The sequence below is a fragment of the Gracilinanus agilis genome, chromosome 1 (assembly GCF_016433145.1).
Source record: "Gracilinanus agilis isolate LMUSP501 chromosome 1, AgileGrace, whole genome shotgun sequence".
Lineage (NCBI taxonomy): Eukaryota > Metazoa > Chordata > Mammalia > Didelphimorphia > Didelphidae > Gracilinanus > Gracilinanus agilis.
In genome coordinates, this window is record NC_058130.1 from 131,162,428 (window position 1) to 131,183,332 (window position 20,905).

Below are 20,905 nucleotides of genomic sequence, written 5' to 3' on the forward strand. Positions count from 1 at the left end.
AAGGAAGGGAGGAAGGAAGGAAGGGAGGAAGGAAGGAAGGAAGGAAGGAAGGAAGGAAGGAAGGAAGGAAGGAAGGAAGGAAGGAAGGAAGGAAAGATACACAGATAATGTGGAAAACACTTTAAAGGAAGCTGAAAAGAAGGAGAGCAAGAGGAGATGGGAAGGGGAAAACAGAATTCCTTCATTTCCTGGTGGGAAATGAAGAGATAGATGGTTGACCTGGATGCCCTTCTTAACAGGAAGTACCATCCACTCAGAGAGAGGAGTCCAAGGACTCCAAAGTATGAGTTCCAAGACCAAATTAACCTTCTAAGATGAAGAGGTTTCTAGAGAATGGAGTCCAGAGGTATGCCACCTGATGAGAAATGAAAACTGGTGCCAGTTTTCCTCTTCCTCCATCACAATCCTAATTATAAAAGTCACTCTTCCCCTACTTCTCATCATTTTCACTCCAGTCACCAGTTCTTCATTGGTAAAAATCAGACACAGAAATATAAATTTGCTCCTTCTTGTTCCTCCACCTTTTGAAAAATGAAACTGGCACTAAAGCAGGTCCAAATATACTGGCTTCTCTGTTTTTGGCAAAGGCGTCTTTAGCAGATGTGAGCTCCAGGAAAGCAGGGCCTGGCTCTGACTTTCTTTGTGTCTCCAGCATTCAGCACAACTGGAATATAACAGACACTTGATAAATCCCTTTAGACTGATTGACTGACTGGTTTGAGGACCCAGGTCCTCAGATCTTTATGATTACTACCTCTTCTGCTCTCACAGCACTTCACGCTCATTTTATACACTTATATTATGGTTTTTACTGTATTTTTTAGCCCTTCCCTTGCCTTAGAATCAATACTGTATATCATTTCCAAAGTAGAAGAGCAGTAAGGGCTAGGCAAGGGGGTTAAGTGATTTGTCTAGGGTCACGCAACTAGGAAGTGTCTGAGGCCAGATTTAACTCAGGACCTAACATCTCTAGGCCTGGCTCTCAATCTACTGAGTCACCAAGCTGAGCTGCCCGTACTCTATTTTTTTTTTTAATTTATTTTTTCAAATCCTTACCTTCTGGCTTAAAATCAATACTGTGTATTGGTTTCAAGGCAGAAGAGTGGCAAGAGCTAGGCAATGGGGGTCAAGTGACTTGCCCAGGGTCACATAGCTGGGAAGTGTCTGAGGCCAGGCCCTCTCATCTTTGGGTCTGGCTCTCTACCCACTGAGCTACCTCCTTTGTATTTCATTTTTGAGAAGCAACATGGCCTGGGGAACACAGATCTCTGGCATATAGTGGCTAAGTGACTCCTGGGAAGTTCCTTAACTTCTCAGTGTCCCAGGCAACTCCCTAACGCTAAGTCCTAGAATAGTAGCTGCTGCCCACTGGGGAATTCCCTATCCCTGTGAAATTACAAGTCTAGACCAAGATTCACCGCTTACCTACCCCACCCTGAGGGAAGCTCCCAGCCTGGAAGCTGGGGCTCCAGCTTAACTCTCTCTGTGCCTCTCAGGGACTTCTACAGCACAAGCCTGACAATAAATGTCAACCAATGGCTCCAGCTACCAGAAAGGCTTGTTAAACAAAACCATTTCATCTCATCCCACCATCAGCTCAGTTCCATATGCACTGACTACACACCTACAGTATGTGCCTGCATCAGCAACACCCCTGGATCGTAGCCTACACCGCTGTGCCCTAGTGAAGATATGAGCGAGTGAGCACACAATCTGGCTCAAGCTGAAACAGATTGAGAAGTAATGCTGTCAGGGCAGCTGGATAGCTCAGTGGACTGAGAGCCAGTCCAGAGACGGGAGGTTCTGGGTTCAAATGTGACCTTGGACACTTCCTAGCTGTGTGACCCTGAACAACCCCCACTGCCTAGCCCTTACCGCTCTTCTGCCTTGGAACCAATACTTAGAAATGATTCTAAAGCAGAAGGTAAAGGTTTCAAAAAAAAAAAAGAAGAAGAAATCCTTTCCACATACAACATGAAGTCAGACCTGAGAAGGGCCAGAGAAAAGCAAGACCAAGATACTGAGCATCTTATACTTCTCAGAGCCCTAAATGGCACCCTGGCTACAAAGCAAAGAGCCACTTCTTACACGGGCATTCAAAATCCTTCAGTTTGACCTACTGGTTGAGCCTTACTATGTCCTATTCCCCTCCACATACTAACCTCAAGCAAACTGGCCTGCTCACTGAACCTTCTTCATGGCCACATTTTCCCACCTGTGTACTTTTGCTTATGCCGCTACCAAGGCCTGGAATGCCATCCCTACCCTCTTTTCTCTCTCTCTATTGAGTTCCTAGGCATCCTTTAAAACCCAGCTTAAGTACTACCATTCCAGAGAGTCTGTCCCGATTTCTCTCAGACCTCCGGGCAGCTATTTGTGTGTAGCTCCTATTTTATTATACATTATTGTTATTCTAGTTATTTGCATATGGTTTGTGTCACCCTAGTGATCAATAGGTTTTGTATTGATAGGCACAACATCTCATCTGATTTTTGACTCATTCATTCCTAGTAGTGCTCTGTACACAGAAAGTATTTAATGACTATTCATTGAATTGAACCAAATTAATTCCCCAAACATCACATATATGCTCATACTGAGGCACTGGTCTGAAAATATCTATTATGATGCCCAATATGAATGACTGCTGGATCTAAGAGAGGGATGACAGTGAATGTGGAGAGTCAAGAACCTCTTGGGTTTGGGAATGCAGGCTCACATTCCAGTATTTTGTCTGGAAGACAACACTCTTCCTATTCCTCCCTGGGAGGTGAGCAATGCAAGTACAACTGTCCCCAGAAGCTTCCACTGAAGCTCTGAGAGATTTAGAGACTTGGCCACAGATATACAACTAAAAAGTATTTAAGGTTCTGAGTCCAAGGTCAGAGCTCTTCCCTCCCTCTAAAACATCCTGCCTTTCACTATCTCAGAGCTGAACCTATAACAGACATTCAGTAAATTCTTGCTGAATTTAACAAACAGATCAAATCAAATGTTTGAGGTTACCAATTCCACTGCTCTCCTCCAAACAACTTATGGCTATACATTACCTTCACATATTTTCCTCCTGTCATCTTATTCTCACAATAATAGCCTTGGAATTACTGGTACTTATCATGGTGCCTGGCACATGGTAGATGCTTGATAAATCTTTATTGATTGACTAATTGATAGTACATGTATTATTATCCTTATTTTAAGATGAGAAAATCTACTAAATGGAGTTAAACACTTGCTTCAAGTGACACAAGCAGGCCACAGTCCTAAATCTGATTCAGTTCAGGGCTCTAAGAATTGGCTGGCCAGTTCCAGGCAAAATAAAAATAAAAATTCTTTTAAAATTAAAAAGCTACTCTTGTGGCTGGGAAGTTTAATTCTGTTTTCCTTTCAGTCTAGACACTCCATGGTACTTAGACTACAATTGCCCACAGTAAAATTCAGCATGCAGAAAGATTCATCAAATTGCACCTTATAATTTTACTTTTAGAACCAGTTTTCTGGTTTACAAGTAATGTTAAAAAAAAAAAAAAACAACCTCCCACAAAATAATAGTTGAAGCAAACTTTCTTGGACCCAATTGTGTGTTAACATTCATTCAGTCCATGTGGAAAAAGGATATTTACAGATTATGTCATTGGAACAAAATAAAATACTCAAATAAAATGTCAGGAACATCACTGTTGATACAATATTAAAGCTTTTAATGTATCTACCAATATTGATGCTTCCTTCCCACTTCACCTGAAACATATATACAGATATTAAAGTAAAGATAGTCACATATATTAGATAAACTGAGTAATTACAAAGCATGAAACAAATTGGTATATGGGCAAATAAAGATTTTTATTAAAAAATAAAAAGACTATACACAGCCTTTTGACACATCTGTAAAAATTCTCTACTAGATATTTCAATTTGTTTCTGCTCATCTAGCTGAGCAATTTATTTTTTGAACCTAAGTATATGACTATATTTATACAGGACTTTTATTTATAAAATAAGATCACATATCTAAAGCAATTTATAAACCTTAAAATATTATATCAATGCATTTTTATTACTATTTCTGAGAAATTTCTTGAGAAATTACTGCAGCATATGGAGCAATAAAAATTTTCTTTAAGAAAGCATTAGAGGGAGCAGCTGGATAGCTCAGTGGATTGAGAACCAGGCCTAAAGATGGAAGGTCCTAGGTTCAAATCTGGCCTCAGACACTTCCCAGCTGTGTGACCCTGGGCAAGTCACTTGACCCCCATTGCCTACCCTTACCATTCTTCTGCCTTGGAGCCAATATTGGCTCCACAGTATTGGCTCCACAGTATTGGCTCCAAGACAGAAGGTAAGGGTTTAAAAAAAAAATAAAAAGAAAGCATTAGACTTGGGCTACTTCACATTTCTGACCCTTAGATCTCTATGCTATAAGACACTGAGAACCTTTTGTACCATGGATCTAACAAGAAGGAAAAATGGAAGTGCTTTATAAAGTACTATATAAATGAAAACTATTATAATTCTTAAATTTCATCTTGTTGTTTTTCATACATATTTAACCTGTCTAGATACCTTTGCCCCTAGTTGTCATCTGATATAGTAGCCATCCTTCTCTGCTTTTACCTTGACTACCAGTGTACTCCACCTTGGTGCAGTGGATAACATAAAGACAACCCCCAGAAGCTTTCCTTCCCTGGCTTATTTTTCTTCTTAGTCGACTTTGCCAATTGATCATCTGATGCCCTCAAGACTATTCTGAGTCCCCTTCTCCTCTCTCTCTACTGTCTCCCCCTCATCTGCTCCAATGCACTCAAATATCAACTTTAAGCAAATGACTTCCAAACTGGTGTTATCTAACATAATTATCTCTCTTTTATCATCAACCACCCAGTAGGCATCTCCATCCAAGTATTCTATAGGCATGATAAGTTCACTATATCCATAACTGAACACATAATCTCCTTCCTTCAATATATCCTTCCTCTAAAGTTCTTTTTCTATTGAGGGCACCACCATTCCTGATAATCTAGATTTATAGAGACCAAAGGATTCCAAGTTAGAGCCTCTAGTTCAACTTCATTTTACAAATGAAGAAACTGAGGTCCAGAGCAATCAAGTGATAAAAATAACAAGTAACAGAGACAGGATGTGAATCCAAGTTTTCTCAGACCAAATCTGGTATTCTTTCCTCTTGACCACTGCTGCTTCTTTTGAGTCCATTCCCTCTCTGTCATACCCTATATCCATTCACTTGCCACGTTCTGTTGATTCTTCTTCCACATCTCTGGTATCTGTCCCTTTTATTCTGTTTGCAAAGAATCCTGTTTCAGGCTTTTCTGCCTAGATTATTGCAGTAACTTCCTAACTGATTTCTGTACTTCCAGTATCTCCCCTCTCTTATCTATCCTTCTCAAAAAAAAAAAAAAACAAAAAACACAAAATAATCTTCCTAAAGCATAGTTCTAACTATTTTATCACCCCCAGCTTAAAAAGTTTCAATAGCTCCCTACTGAGAATCAAACTGTATAACTGTTCTGTATTTGTTAAACAAATCTACAAAAAAAAAGAAAAGAAATAAGAAATAGACATTCAAACCAAAGACCTATGCTTGCACCTATCAGCCATATCCTATTGTAGTAAAAGAATGGGCAATAGTAAACTAAAAACAGATAAATAACAGGAATACTAAAAATGACATAATTTTTAAAAATTAGAAGAGAACCATACTAGATACCTAGACATAGCTATAGCCAGAAGGCTAAATAATACATATATATAATTTTTTATCAATAGTTTGTTTTTACACCACCCACAATTTCCAATATATCACTTCCTGCCCATGCCCTCATTTCACCCCATCCCAACCATCCTTAACAATGAAGAGAAAAACAGGGGAAAAAACTGTTTATAAAAAAATCATACATATATATATATCAACAAAATCCGATATCATACATTATGTTCCGTACACATAGAAGGGAGAGAATTTTTAACCAAATAATTGAGGCAATCACAAAGATAAAGCAGAACCAGAAATAACACTATATTTGCCTATAACAAAGTAAATGGGAGGAAAAGCACATATAACTGAATACTATATAAATATAATGACTAAGCTTGCTCTCAAAGAAGAGATAAGAAATTGTATCTCCTTCCTTTCTTTACAGAGGCAGAGAAGAAGAATAGGTGCTATTGTCAGATTAAGCTGTTGTGCTGGTTAGTTTTGCTAAACAGCTTTTATTTCTCCTTTTTAGATTTTGTAATAGGATATGTATCTCTAAATTTTAAATTATGAAAATTTTAGCAAGACAGAAAACCTGCAGATGAGATTTGTAAGTCACTGTCAATTCTCTTTGAAAACCTGGAGAATAGGAGATACCATAGAAATAGAGAAGGACAAATGTCTCATCTGCAAAATAGAGAAAAAGATGTAATCTACAAATGATAGGTCAGGAGGCCTGATTTTGATTCTTGGCAAAATACTAAAATACCTTAAAGACACAGGGAACGATTACCTAGAAAATAAAACCATAGGTCACATGAAGCGTCATCATAACTTTATCAAGAATCAGTCTTGCCAATCTAGTATCACTTTCTTTTTGGATAGTTAATAAACTGGTAGAATACAGGAATACTGTATATATATTTTGCTAGGGTAGAGCAAAGAAAATGACAAGTCTCTCATGCCATTCTTATAGAAAAGGTGGAAAACTGGATAAAAGTATACAGTTAGGAATATTTGGAACTGGTTGAATAACTAGATCCAAAGAGCAGCCATTAAGTTGTCAACTTGGCTGAGGTCTCTAGTAGTGTCCCAGCATCTGTGCTTGACCTGTCCTATTTAACATTTTAATCACAAATGACATGCTTCTCAAATTGATAAATGAAATAAACCTAGAGGGGATGAAAAGCACATACATTGACAATTTCAAGATAAAGCAATATCCTGACATGCTCAAAAGCCAAACTGAATGCAAGAAGATGAAATTTAATCGAACTATAAAGACTTAAAGTAGGTTTCAAAGATTTTCAAAGGTTTTCAAGATTTAGGAGGCATTTCCTAGAAAACAACTCATCTGGAAAAGATCTGGGAGTTTTAATGGCTTTAAAACTCTTCTCCAAGTCTACTATATGATATGACAACCATAAAAATACATGGAATCTTAGGCTGCATTAAGGTAGGCCTAATGTCTTAGAATAGGAACTATATTATAGTTCCACCAGACTCTGTCCTAATCAGATCACATCTAGGGATCGGGGCAATTTGAAGTACCACATTTTGGGAAAGACATTGATAAATTAGTGGGCTAGAGAAAATCTTCAAGATCAGGCCATATAAGGGTCAACTGAATGATGCTTGGACTAGAAAAAAGATGGTGGAGGTAGAGAGCCATCAGTTGGAGAATGGCCAAATAAACTATAGTATCTAAATAAAAAGAAATATTACAATACCATAAAAAAGGGGAAAACAAAGGTTTTAGAGAAAGCTCGAAAAACATGCATGAAGTGAAGAAGAGTAAAATAGGCAAAATTGGGCCAACTTGCCCAATTTCTACAAAGCAGAAAGGAAAACACCTTTGAAAGGCTTCAGATCTCTGATCAACCCAGTAACCAGTCAAGACTTCAGAGGTCTAAAAATAAAATAAAGCAATCTTCCCATCTCTTCACAGAAAAGGGAAGGAACATAACGTATGTTTTCAAATACAGTCAATACAATTTGTTTTTGTTGACCACCATTATTTGTCATAAGGAGGCTTCTATTTGTTTTATTGTGGAGTATGGAGTAGTATTAATAGATAATGATGGAGATGCCAAAAAAAAAAAAAGAGAGAATCAATAAAATATTTTTAAAACAAAAGGAAATTCAGAAGGAGCCACAAATAGAGAAATTTTATCACTACAATGTCAAATTTAAGATATACCTTAAAAAACTATAATGGAAGTTTATGATTTCACATACAATTCCCTTTTTGTTCTTTGTATATTGAAATGTCCATGTTTGTAATGTCTAGTATAAATTCATAACAAAAAGAAAAAATGCTTAAAAGATCAACAGTGGATAGGGTAACTATCTTCAGACATCTGAAGGGCTATCACATAGATGATTAGATTTGTTCTTCATGGTCCCATAAACTGAAAGGAGTACTGAGTGGAAATTGCAGTAAGCAATATAGCCTTGATATTTAAAAAAACAAACCAACCCTTTCTTAACTGTAGGGACTACCCAAAAATAAAATCATTTAACTAAGGTAATAGCGAATCTCTTTACCTAGAAGTCTTTAAGCAAAAGCTGAATGCAATTTATTGGGTATGCTGTAATTTAGGTGTGAGTTGGAATAAATAGTGTCTAACGTTTCTTCTAACTCTGAGAATCCACAAATTGTGGGAAAAGTAGTAGTCCATTCTTCCTTAGTCATAGAGAACATGAAGAAAGTAGAAGATAGGAAAAAGAAGACAGGATTGTATCAGATGGTAGAAGTCCTTGAATGTCAAGCTAAGAAGTATAGACTTAATTTGATAAGCAAATGGAAACCATCTGAAGGGTCTGGCATAGGGAAAGAGACGCGATCAGTGCCATAAGAATTTTCTGGCATTAGATTAACTTCCCATCTCTGTACCACACTGCCTAGACGCCAGCTATCATATTAATCTTCTTCCCATCAGAATCTTGGACTCTGACCTTGGAAAGTCCCACTCTTATGTGCCAGCTTTTGATTCATCTTGTCCTGACTTAGGCTTCTGTCCATCCTCTCCTTTGCCATTTCTATATCATGCAGCCAAAAATACAATCCTACCATCACCACCGTCTAGCTCTCCTTTATGAACTGTCTTCTCCCATGAGAATGCACACTCCTTGAAAGCAGAGACTGTCTTAATTGTTTGTATTTTTAACCCTAGTGTTTAGTATGATTCCTGGAATATAACAAACATTTAATAATTTCTCTATCTATTACTGTGAAGAATGGAGAAGAAGCAAAGAGACAGAAATACCCATTGGCAGGCTACCACAATAGCCAAGCAAAAATAATTCACAACATGTCAGGAAGACTGAGGGCATATTTCCAAAGCGAAAGACAAGACAAAAGAGAAAAGAGAGCCAAATTTAATACCACATAGTAGGTAGCATTTTTAAAAAGCTGTCCAAACACTCTAGGAAAGGCTGTCATTTCTATAAGAATAATTTACTGTTTCAATTTCTCTTCTTTGTTCCAAATTTCTTTCAGAAACAGAATAGTTTTTCCAGTCTGTAAAAAGGGATTTTCCTGGGCACATCTTCAGATAGTAAAAAAGTGACAAAACTGGTTTTGTTCAGTATTAGCTTTGCTTTAAATAGCATTCCTCCAATTTCTCAAATCATTCATGCTAAAAACTAAGCATAGAGAAAAGGTTATTTTTGAAACAAAAGAGGAAAAAACATATTTGCAAAGTCTGCTCTCTACTATTCTAACATCTTTCTAATGCTCTAATATGTCAAGCAAAATATGAATAAGTCAATCCAAGGATAGGTTCTAGAGGACTTTCCTGAATTAGATCATAACTTCAAAGGTCAAATGAAAGCAAAAATACTTTTAGGCCCAGCAGTGTCATCAAATGGTTTCTTCCTGGTTGCTCTTAAACTCCCCCACCAACACTAAAGTTCACATCCTGCACTTTCAATTTGGAGCTCAACAGGAGGTATTACCAAAAGAAGGGCCCAGGTTTGAAAGGAAGTCAGGATTAAAATGTTCTTTAAAGAAAATATTCTACTAAACAATAGATTCCTACTAAGTATCTACTATGTACCAGTGCTAAGCATGAGAGATATAAAGAAAGGCAAAATATAGTCCCTGCTCTCAAGAAGTTCATAGTTGAGTGAGGGAGATAACGTGTAAACAACTACAGACAAACAAGATAGATGCAGGATAAGTTAAAAGTAATCAATGAAGGGAAGGCATGAGAATTAGAGAGGATCCTAAAAGGCTTCCCTGTAGAAGCTGGTATTGTAGTGGGAACTTGAAGGAAGCCAGAAGGAAGCTAGAAGGCAGAAATGAGGAAGAACATCCAGTGAAAACATACAGAGTCAGAGCAGCTAGGTGTCTCAGTGGATAAAGCACCACGCCTAGAGATGAGAGGTCACAGCCTCAATCTGGCCTCAGATATTTCCTAGCTATGTGACCCTGGACAAGTCACTTGACCCCCCCTTGCCTTGCCCTTGCCACTCTTCTGCCTTGGAACCAATATTCAATATTGACTCTAAGACAGAAGGTAAGAGTTTTAACAAAAAAAGAAAAAGACCCAGAGTCAGGAAATGAATGATTTGTCCAAGGAACAACAAGGAAGTCAGTAAAAAGAACTAAAAAGGGGAAGGGGGAAGTTATGAAGGGTTTTGGATGCCAAACAGATTTTATATTTGATCCTGGGGTGATAGGGAGCCAATGGAGTTTATTGAGAAGAGAGTATGGTCAGTAACATGGTCATAATCAGACCAAAGTATAATCAGAAAGATTATTTTGACACATGAATGGAGTAGTGGACTGGAGTAGGGAGCCCAACAGCTATTCCAATAGTTTAAATGAGGCAATGAAGGCTGGCACCTAGTTGGTGAGTCAGGAGAGAAAAGGATATTATGAAGTTCTAACAGGCCCTGGCAACAGACGGGAATGATAGGGGGAGAGGAGGGTGGTGAGTAGGTGAGTAGTCCAAGATAACACTTAGATTTGGAGCCTGGATAACTGGGAGGCTGATGATACCCATGACAGTAATAGGAATGTTGGGAAGAGGAAAGGGTTTGGGAGGAAAGATAACAAGTTTAGTTTTGGGCATGTTACGTTTAAGATGTCTTTGAGGCACCCAGTCTGAGATGCTCAATAGGGAGACATAAGACCAGAGGCGACCAGAGGTTAGATTGGTAAGCAGATATGAGAATCATCTGCATGTGATAACTGAATGCACAGGAGCTCGTGAGATGACCAAGTGAAATTGTATAGACAGAAAAAAGAAGAGGGCCCAGGGCAGAGTCCTGTTAGCAGATATGACTTGTATGAAAAATCCAGTGAAGGATGATGAGAAGGAATGGTTAGACGGGAGAACTCTCAGGACAGAGCACTTCACAAAAAGATAGAGGAGAGACCGCCAAAGAAAAGAAGGTGAATCACAGTATCAGAAGCTGCAGAGAGGTTAGGAAGAACAAGGACAAAGAAAAGGCCATTAGATTAGGCAATTAGGAAACTTCAGAGAGCAGTTCTATGGAATGATGAAGTCAGAAGACAGACTCCAAGGAGTTAAGAAGGCAATGAAGGCTTGAAGGCAGGGGCTATGTTTTCTTTCCATTATCCCCATCAAAGCCAAGCACAAGGTATGCACATAATATGTGATCGAGATACATTTCCTTGAAAAGTTAAGTCAATTGCTTTTTATTCATCTTTTACACCTAAATGTGTTCATCTTCCAGACTTCCTCATCTCTATTAATGGCATAACAAGTCTCCCAGGATCTCAAGGTCAGATGTTTGGAATTCTCTTTGTCTCTTCTGTCTTCCTTGTCTCAAAAATTCCATCAATCATCAAATCCTCCCCCCCACAAAATCTTTCTTTTACCCATTCCCTCCTTTCCTTTCTGGTTTCCAGTATACTTTTTCATTCCTTTACTACATCATACCTAAGCTTTTTTAATGGCCCTTACTAAGCCACTCTCACTTAGATCTCTCCCTTTCCAATCCCTCCTACAAATTTTATGTCCAGACTGACTTCCCTATGTACATTTGTCAAGTCACTTCTCTGCTCAAGAACCATCATTGACTTCTCTTTGCCCAAAACTTAAGCAGTCACTAATTTCTATCCTACCATTACTTCGAAGATTTCCAAGGAATCATACTCACCTTTATGCTGCTCACAGAAAAGTCTATGTACCCGCCTTGCCTCAGGTGCATCTATTATTCCATTAGACATCAGTACCTGGAGGAACCGACGGTGGCTATCAGTCATGAAGTTGGCCATGTTGATCCTGTACTCTGCTTGAGAGTGCAAAAGAGATGGGTGAGAATTACTTTTCTGGGGGCAAATACAAAACACTGTTCCAAAGTTGTTCTAGAAGTTTAAAAGATAAAATGTAATGCTTTAATCAAGTTCTTCATGCCATAAAGGACCTCAGCATCTTCTCATTTTGTACTTATCTCCCCAAATAATTCAATGATTATCTTTCAGGGTAGTATAGTTCTAAAATTGCAGAGTAGGTAAGTTTTAAGTCATTTGAAATTTGTCTTACTTCTAATAAACCCCAGCTTGACCCTTCTAACCCAAAAGGTCCATCCAACTACCAACTCCTCCAAAACACCTTCCACGTTTCCCCAAGATAGAAAGATCACTTGTTTCTGAATACAGTACCTTATTCCTTGTATTATAACAGCAAATGCCTACTCTCCCAACTAAAATATAAGCTCCAAGAGGTCAGGGGCTTTTATTCTTTGTTTACATTCCCATAAAACCTAGCATATTGCAGAATACAAAGACTAGTTCCATTATATGTAATTTCATTCATGTTCCTATTCCCTCCACCAGCACAGACTGCAATACCTCCATGCCTTAGCAGACAATCTTCATAAATTGCTATGGGCAAAAAATATTCATTAGCACATAGCAATCCAATCTGATGATAAGCTTCTCCAAACTTGGGCTTGGATGGCAGTCTGGGTTCAAAACTTTTGAGAACCTAAGTTCATTCATTTCTATGTTATGATGAAACAACAGAGTAAAGATAGTATGGTCAAGGTGGTGGTAGGAAAAATGGATTTGAAATCAAGAGGCCCTGGGTTCAAATCCTGCCTTCAGTCATTTACAACCAATGGAACCATCAACAAGTCATTTATTGTCTCCTTAGTTTCATGTTGCTCTTGCAGAAAATGAGATGCTGAACCAGCTGATCTTGAAGGTCCCTTGTCATCTCCCTTTGGGAATCTGGTGAAGGCTATACTAGCCATCTGGGCCTCAATGAGGAGGTTGGTCTACATCAGAGGTTCTTAACTTTTTTGTATCATGGACCCCTTTGGCAGTCTGGAGAAGTCTATTGATCCTTTCTGAGAATGTTTGAACTAACGACAGGAAATGGTAAATTTCAGTTATATGTTTGAGAAAAAAAAGAAGAAAAAAAATTTTTTCCCTATCAATGTTCAAAGATTCCATTGAAATCTATTCATAGTCCAGGGGTGGTCCATTCACTCCCAGTTAAGAATCCTTGCTCTAGACCTATGATAAGAAAAAGATCTTCTAGAAATAGCTTCTTATAGAAGTGTTTTAAATCTGGTCTCTCCAGGTTTTAGATTCAAATTTGATCATCACAGAACTAATTTGAATCCAAGTAAGAAAAGGCAGCCTACTCTAGTGGAAATAGCATCATAAGACTGGGATCTAGTCCAGATTCTGATGCTGATTAGCTACATAATTATAGGTAGTTTGCCTTCTCTGATTCAAATTCTTGCTTACAACTACCACTAACTCTCTTCGTTTTTTCATATAACTATAGAAATGCTATCCTAAAAGAATTGGTTTTATTACTATTATATGGCGTTACCATTGAACTTGGAGTCTGAAAAGGATTAAACTATAGATTTTGAGCAGAAGAAACCTTAGAGATCATCTAAGCCAATGTATCATTTTATAGATGAGGAAACTGAGGCTCAGTGTCTATACTATAACATAGTTTATCAAAATATATAACTATATATGTATGCATGTGCTATATAATATATAATTATTTTAATGGGCAGATTATTAATTTAGTCCACCAAAATATATGCCATAGCCAGGCACTACAGATGGACAACATGTTGTACAAGGTCTCCCTCCATTAAAATATTTAGCAAACGCTAAATGACTACTTTTCAGATATGTTGTAAAGGGAATTCTTTTTCAGTTATGTACTAAACTAAAATCCACTGGATTATGAATAGCCAATGAGGTCACTCCCAGCTCTGAAATTCTCTGATTCTATGGGGTTGGATAGCATTTGTAAAATTCTACCACACTTTCAATGTCCAACCTTCTTCCCTGTTTCCTTGTTTCAATGGTCCAAGCTGCTCTCTGACCAAAACAAAATAATACAAAAACATCTTTATGACAAAATTCCTTCAATGATGTTTTATGGTAGCAAGTCATCAAACATCATTTTCTTAAAAAACAAAACTGCAGGCACCCCACAGAGCAGTGAAGATACGTATTATGAGTATAAGCTGCAGCATTCTGCCAAGGATGCCCATTATCACCACTATTATGCTAGCTTTAGCAATAAGGAAAGAAAAAGAAATTGAAGGAATTAAAGTAGACAATGAGGAAAATAACATATCACTCTTTGCAGATGATATGATGGTATGCTAAGAGAATCCAAGAAAAGCAATTAAAAAGCTAGTTTAAATAATAACTTTAGTAAAGTCCTTGTAGAATACAAAATAAATCCACATAAATCATCAGCATTTCTACATATTACCAACAAAGTCCAGCAGCAAGAGTTAGAAAGATATTCTATTTAAAATCACTCTAAACAATATAAAATACCTTTTTTTGGGAATTTGGAATCTATTTACCAAGACAAACACAGGAATTATATGAACACAATTACAAAACACTTTTCACATAAATAAAGTCAGATCTAAACAATTGGAAAAATATTAATTGCTCATGGGTAGGCTGAGCTAGTAAAATAAAAATGGGAATTCTCGGGGCAGCTGGGTAGCTCAGTGGAGTGAGAGTCAGGCCTAGAGACAGGAGGTCCTAGGTTCAAACTCAGCCTCAGCCACTTCCCAGCTGTGTGACCCTGGGCAAGTCACTTGACCCGCATTGCCCACCCTTACCAATCTTCCACCTATGAGACAATGCACCTAAGTACAAGGGTTAAAAAAAATGGCAATTCTACCTAAATTAATTTATTTATTCAGTGCCATACCAACAAAACTACTAAATAATTATTTTATAGAACTAGAAAAAATAATAACAAAATTCACCTGGGAGAACAAAAGGCCAAGAATATCAAGGGAACTAATGAAAAAGCTTGTGATGGAAGGAGGACTAGCAACACCAGATTTAAAACAGTACTATAAAGCAACAATCATGAAAACAATCTGATACTGGCTAAGGAATAGAATGGTAGATCAATGGAGTAGACTAAATGCACTATATACCGGGGTAAATGACCTTAGCAACCTAGTGTTTGATAAGCCCAAAGACTCCAGCTTTTGAAATAAGAACTCACCCTTTAAGACTGCCTGCCCTTTGATCCAGCTATACCACTGCTGGGTTTGTACCCCAAAGAGACAATAAGAAAAGAATACTTGAACAAAAATATTCATAGTCACAGTCTTTGTGGTAGCAAAAACTGAAAAATGAGGGGGTGACCATTGATTGGGGAATGACTGAACAAATTGTAGTATATGATGGTAATGGAATTCTATTATGCTTGGAGGAATTCCATGTGAACTGGATTCCTCCAGGAATTGATGCAGAGTGAAAGGAGCAGGATCAGGAAAACATTGTACACAGAGACTGATACACTGTGGCACAATAGAATGTAATGGGCTTCTCTACTAACAGCAATACAATGATCAAGGACAATTCTGAGGGACTTATGAGAAAGAATCTGATCCACATCCAGAGAAAGAACTGTGGGAGTAGAAACATAGAAGAAAAGCATATGATCGATCACGTGGTTCGATGGGGATATGACTGGGGATGTTGACTTTAAATGATTACTCTGTTGCAAATATGAATAATATGGAAATAGGTTTTGAACAATGATACATGTAAAACCCAATGGAATTGCTCATTACCTCTGTGAGTGAGGAGGGAGGAGGGAAGGGAAAGAATATGAATCATGTAACCATGGAAAAATAGTCTAAATTAATTAATTAAAGAAATAAAGAAATAAAAGAACTTGCCCTTTAACAAAAACCACTAGAAAAACTGGAAAACAGTATGACAGAAACTAGGTATAGACCAATATCTCACACCCTATACCAAGATATGGTCAAAATAGATATATGATTTAGATATAAAGAGTGATACCATAGCTAAATTAGGGGAACACAGAGTGGTTTACCTGGAAGATCTTTGGAGAAGGGAAGAATTTATAACCAAGCAAGAGATAGTGATTATTATAAGATGTAAAATGAATAATTTTGATCATATTAAATTTAAAAGGCTTTGTATAAACAAAATTAATATAACCAAGATTAGAAGGGTAACAACAAACTAGGAAAAATTTTTATAACAAATGTCTCTGATAAAGGACTTATTTCTCAAATTTATAAAGAACTAAGTCAAATTTATAAGAATACAAGTCATTCCCCAACTGACAAATGGTCAAAATGTGAACAAGCAATTTTCAGATAAAGAAATCAAAACTATCGAAAAACATATGAAAAAATGTTCTAAATCACTCTTGATTAGAGAAATGCAAATTTAAACAACACTGAGGTACCACTTCACACCATCAGATTGTCCAATATGGCAGTAAAGGAAAGTGGTAAACATTGGAGGGTATGTGGCAGAATTGGGACACTAATGCATTGCTGGTGGAGTTGTAAACCAATCCAATCATTCTAGAGGGCAATTTAGAACTACAGCCAAAGGGATATAAAACTGTGCATGCCCTTTGATCCAGTAATGGTTTATATGCCAGATAATAAAAAAGAGAAAAGGTCCTACTTTTACAAAAATATTTATAGCTTTGGTGGCAAAGAAATAGAAATTGAAGAGATGTCCATTAATAGGAATGTATAAACAAATTGTGGTACATGTTGGTAGTGGAATATTATTGTGCTACAAGAAATGATAAGCAAGATGATTTCAGAAAAAGCAGGAAAGAACTGTGGGAACTAATGCACAATGAAATAAGCAGAACTGGAAGAACATTATACACAATAACAGCAATTTTGGATGAGGATTATCTTTGGCTACTCTCAAAAATACAATGATCCAGAACAATCCTGAAAAGACATGACAGGGAATGCTATCTACCTTCGGAGAAAGAACTGTTGAATCATCTTTCACATCAGTGTACCTTTAGTTTTATTTTGGAGTTTGGGTTACGTATGCATATGCTCTTACAACAATGGCCAATATAGAAGTGTGTTTTGCATGACAATAAAAATGGGAAAAAAATAAATTCAACAAATTTGCTAAAATGACACTAATCTAAGAATCAGGTGATAAGGGTTCTAGTCTGTGTTCCAGCATTAAATCTGAATTTCTGTCTCTGTAAAATGATGGGGTTAGACAAGTGAGTCTCTACCGTCCCTTCCAAGTGTAACAGTTTATGATTCTATGAGATTTGGCTCTATATGACTTCAGATCATTTTCAATTTTAGTGAGAAATAAGCCTGCCTTTTCCCAAAACCTTTGACAAATGAATTCACAGCTTTGGGGCCTCAGTTTCCTTCTCTTTAAAATGCAAGATGATCTTTAATGTCTCCTCTATTTCTAAAACTCTGTCATGATATCTTAAGGGCTTTACTTATCATTGGCTTCTGATCTTTGTTCATCTTCCCTCTTCAAAGTTTACTATAGTAGTCACCACTCCACTCCCAGTGGTAGTAAGTAATAAGTCTTCTTGAATGCCATATGAAGAAACAGCTTCAAAAAATAGCACTCAAAAAATAATTAAACTATATTATTACATAGTAATCTTCTTCATCCGCATTTCCAACTGTCTGCCAGACATCTTAACTTGGATATTCTGCCATGACCCAAAAAAAGATGTTCCTCATCAACTTTCCCTCAAAATCTGCCCCTTCTGACGGTTTTTCTATTTCTGTCAATTACTACCACAATTTTCTCAGTCACTTGGACTGTGACTTGACCTGTGAATTATTCTCAACTTTTTTCTCGACTTCCAGATACCACAATTAGTTGCCAACTTAAATCAACAAGCACTTATTATATACATACTGTGTGCCAGACACTGTGCTAAGAATTGAATCAATTCTAAGTCTAAAATGTCTTTCATGTTCTTCTCTCTCCTTTCCACTCCCTATCCATATCCTGATTACCTCTCACAAAGGCTAATTACTTATTAGCCATTTCTTTAGTTCTTCCCTTTTCCCATCCATCATTTCAAGCCCCTCCTAGACATCTCAGCTGCTTTTGACATTGTTATCCATTTTCCCTTTTTTTTTCATCTTTCACCTGACTGTTCCTTCCCTCCCAGTTCTCTTCCTACTTCTCTGATTGATCCTTTCCAATCTTCTTAGATGGTTTCTCTTCCACCCTAAGAATAGCATACCCTGGATCCACATATCAGAATATCATCCTTTTTAAGATGTAATGGTTCCCCAAAGTCTCTGTCATAAAACAGAAACACTTGACAAACAAGGACCTCCAAAACCAGGCTACAACCTACCTTTGTAGCCTAACAATATTTGCTTGGTGGACTCTACATTCTGACTTAGTTGAACATTTCCCATCATGCTGGCACCTGGCTCCATTTCACATACCCAGTTCAATCTCTGTTTACAGACATTCTTCCTCTCCTTCAAGAATCAATTTAGGGGCCACTTTGTCTTTCCTTTCTGTTTACTTGACTCAATCAGTTGAATATTTATTATATCTTTACTATTTATTTGCAGGCTCCTCCAATCGACAATCCTGGAGATAAAAAGTTCAAGTAAGACAAAGTCCCTGACCTCCTCATATAACCAGTTTGATTTTTCCTATGCATTAATCTTTTTTTCATTTGTATCACAGTTACATACATCTTCCCCTTACTAGATAGTATGTTCCTCAACAGCAGAATATAGATGTAATTTATCTTTATATGCTCCAGCTCTAGAATTGCACCTTGATCAAAATAAGAATTTTAAAATACTTGTGAATGAATTCACAAACTATTACCACTAGAGCGGACCCTATACTTTATTCTAGACATTGCTTTATCCCAGTTTCTTTCCTACCTAGAGAATATTTCTTTTTTTCTCTTTCTCTACCTGCTTGTTAATGTATGAGTCTCCACATCTTTTTTTTATGAACATTCCTCCGTCTCTGAAGCTGTGTATGTGAGTTCAAGAAAGGAAATGCAAATATTTGATTGGGACTACCATTATGGGTTATTTCCCAACAGGCAGATGAGGAATGTCAAGCATCTTAAAAGATATTAGTAATAAGAGGTGAATCAAAAAGGAGGGAAAATAGAGGTAAGGGGGTAGACCATACAGAGTGGTATCTTGTAGAAAGGTCTGACATAAAAAATATCCGAGTTCTAGGCTCGATTCTGCCCTAAATCCACGTGTATCCTCCTTTCTCTCAGTCTTAAGTTTTCAAATCTGAGAAATGGTCCACGGTCTAATTTTAGATGATGTCTGAGATGCCTTCCAGCTCTACATAACATGCTCTATCTACGGCTGCAAGAGCTTCAATACCCAGTCGATCAATAAAAATACATTTATTAAGTGCCTTCAACGTGCCCGCCCTCCCTTCCCCAGATGCAGTGCAAAAACATCGGGGTTTGCCCCCGCGGGCCCGAAGTTCGAGTTCTGGCTCTGGAGCCCCAGACTCCAGCGACCCTGGACAATTTGCTCACAATTCCCCGCCTCCCGATGTTCCCCGCTCTGCTCTCGGGGTGCTCAGGACGGTAGCCCCAACCCGTTCCCGCCACCCGAGTCCAAGGTGGTCCCCAAGTACTAGACCCGGTACCTGGCGCGCTCCTACAGCGTGAGGGGGCGGGACCAAAAGGAACGTGACTTCCCCATTGGTCAATGCCAAGAAGGCGCTTCTGGAAGGCCTCCCCTCCAGAGGGCTGCTCAGCCTACGTATTTCCGTTTCCGGCTTCCTGGGTACCCCACCACCACCACCACCACCACCAAGGAGGAGAATTCGAGGAGGGGAAGTGAGGGGGCAGGTGCGTGGTACTGTTGCTATAGAAACACTGCACTGGCTTTACGGGCGCGGCCTCTTTGACACCCACGCTTCCGCCCATCCACGCCCTGCAGTCTTCTCATCCTGGCTCCTTGCGCCCCTCCGGATGTCTTGGTGTGTACTAGGGGGAAGAAGTACACTTTCGCTTCCTCATGGGAGTCTGCATGTGTCAGGGCTGAAGAATACGCAGGGGCTGTCAGAGGAGAGAGGGAGCCTAGAACACCGGCTATCAAGTACTGGGAGTGAACCCAGATCTTAGGGCTGGGAAGTAATATAAAAAATTGATATCAGATCTGGGAGGGAAACCAGAGCATGGTCTGTTAGAGTTTAGAAGGAACCTAAAACATGGGGTGTCAGAAGTGGGAAGGACTCCAGAGCATGTGGCAGGTAGATAACCCAGAACATACAATATCAGAGCTAGAGCAAGGGCATGAAGTCAAGTCAATAAGTATTAATTTAATAAAGTATATATAATTATATTATTCAATTAGATTAAATATAAAACTAAATTATATGATGAATAAATAATAAAATTATGTGCCAGGCACTATGCAAAGCGCTGGAGATTACAAAGACTGGTCCCTTCTCTCAAGGAACTTGCAATCTAAAATCCAAACAAGATATATATATAGATAAATTGGAGATCAGTCTTAGAGGGAAAACACTAGCATTTATGGGGGGAGGGGGGGAGAAAGGTTGGCAAGGTCCTGCCAAACTGGAAAGCCTTAACAATCACTGTCAAATGAAGATCAGTCTAAGTCATGTTTAACCATACATTTTCAACCAAAGCTACTTATAACCAACAATTTATAGGATTACAGTAACCTCTCTCTTGAAATATTGTACATATGACATAGAAAGAGATTTTGGCTTATAAGAAAGAAGCATAAATATGAGAATTGTCCCAAAACGTAAAAAGATTACCTCAAAAATACTATTCGCTTTATTTCCTCCATGAATTTTTCTACTATAAATGATATATGTCTTATTTCACAATATGAGGACAGGGAAATATGTATTATAACATAAATATAATC

The 20,905-nt window shown here is 38.0% G+C and overlaps 1 protein-coding gene across 1 annotated transcript in view; it reads right to left on the reverse strand.

Annotated features, from left to right (window-relative positions):
- NSMCE1 (NSE1 homolog, SMC5-SMC6 complex component) overlaps positions 1-19,669 on the reverse strand; it is a 57,900-nt gene extending 38,231 nt beyond the window's left edge. The window contains exons 1-2 of the mRNA XM_044657055.1: positions 19,647-19,669; positions 11,852-11,983 (exon numbers count right to left, since the gene is read on the reverse strand). Coding sequence (XP_044512990.1) covers positions 11,852-11,969 — 118 coding nt within the window. The 5' untranslated portion in view covers positions 11,970-11,983; positions 19,647-19,669. The remainder of the gene's footprint in view (positions 1-11,851; positions 11,984-19,646) is intronic.
- Positions 19,670-20,905: the final 1,236 nt, after the last annotated feature.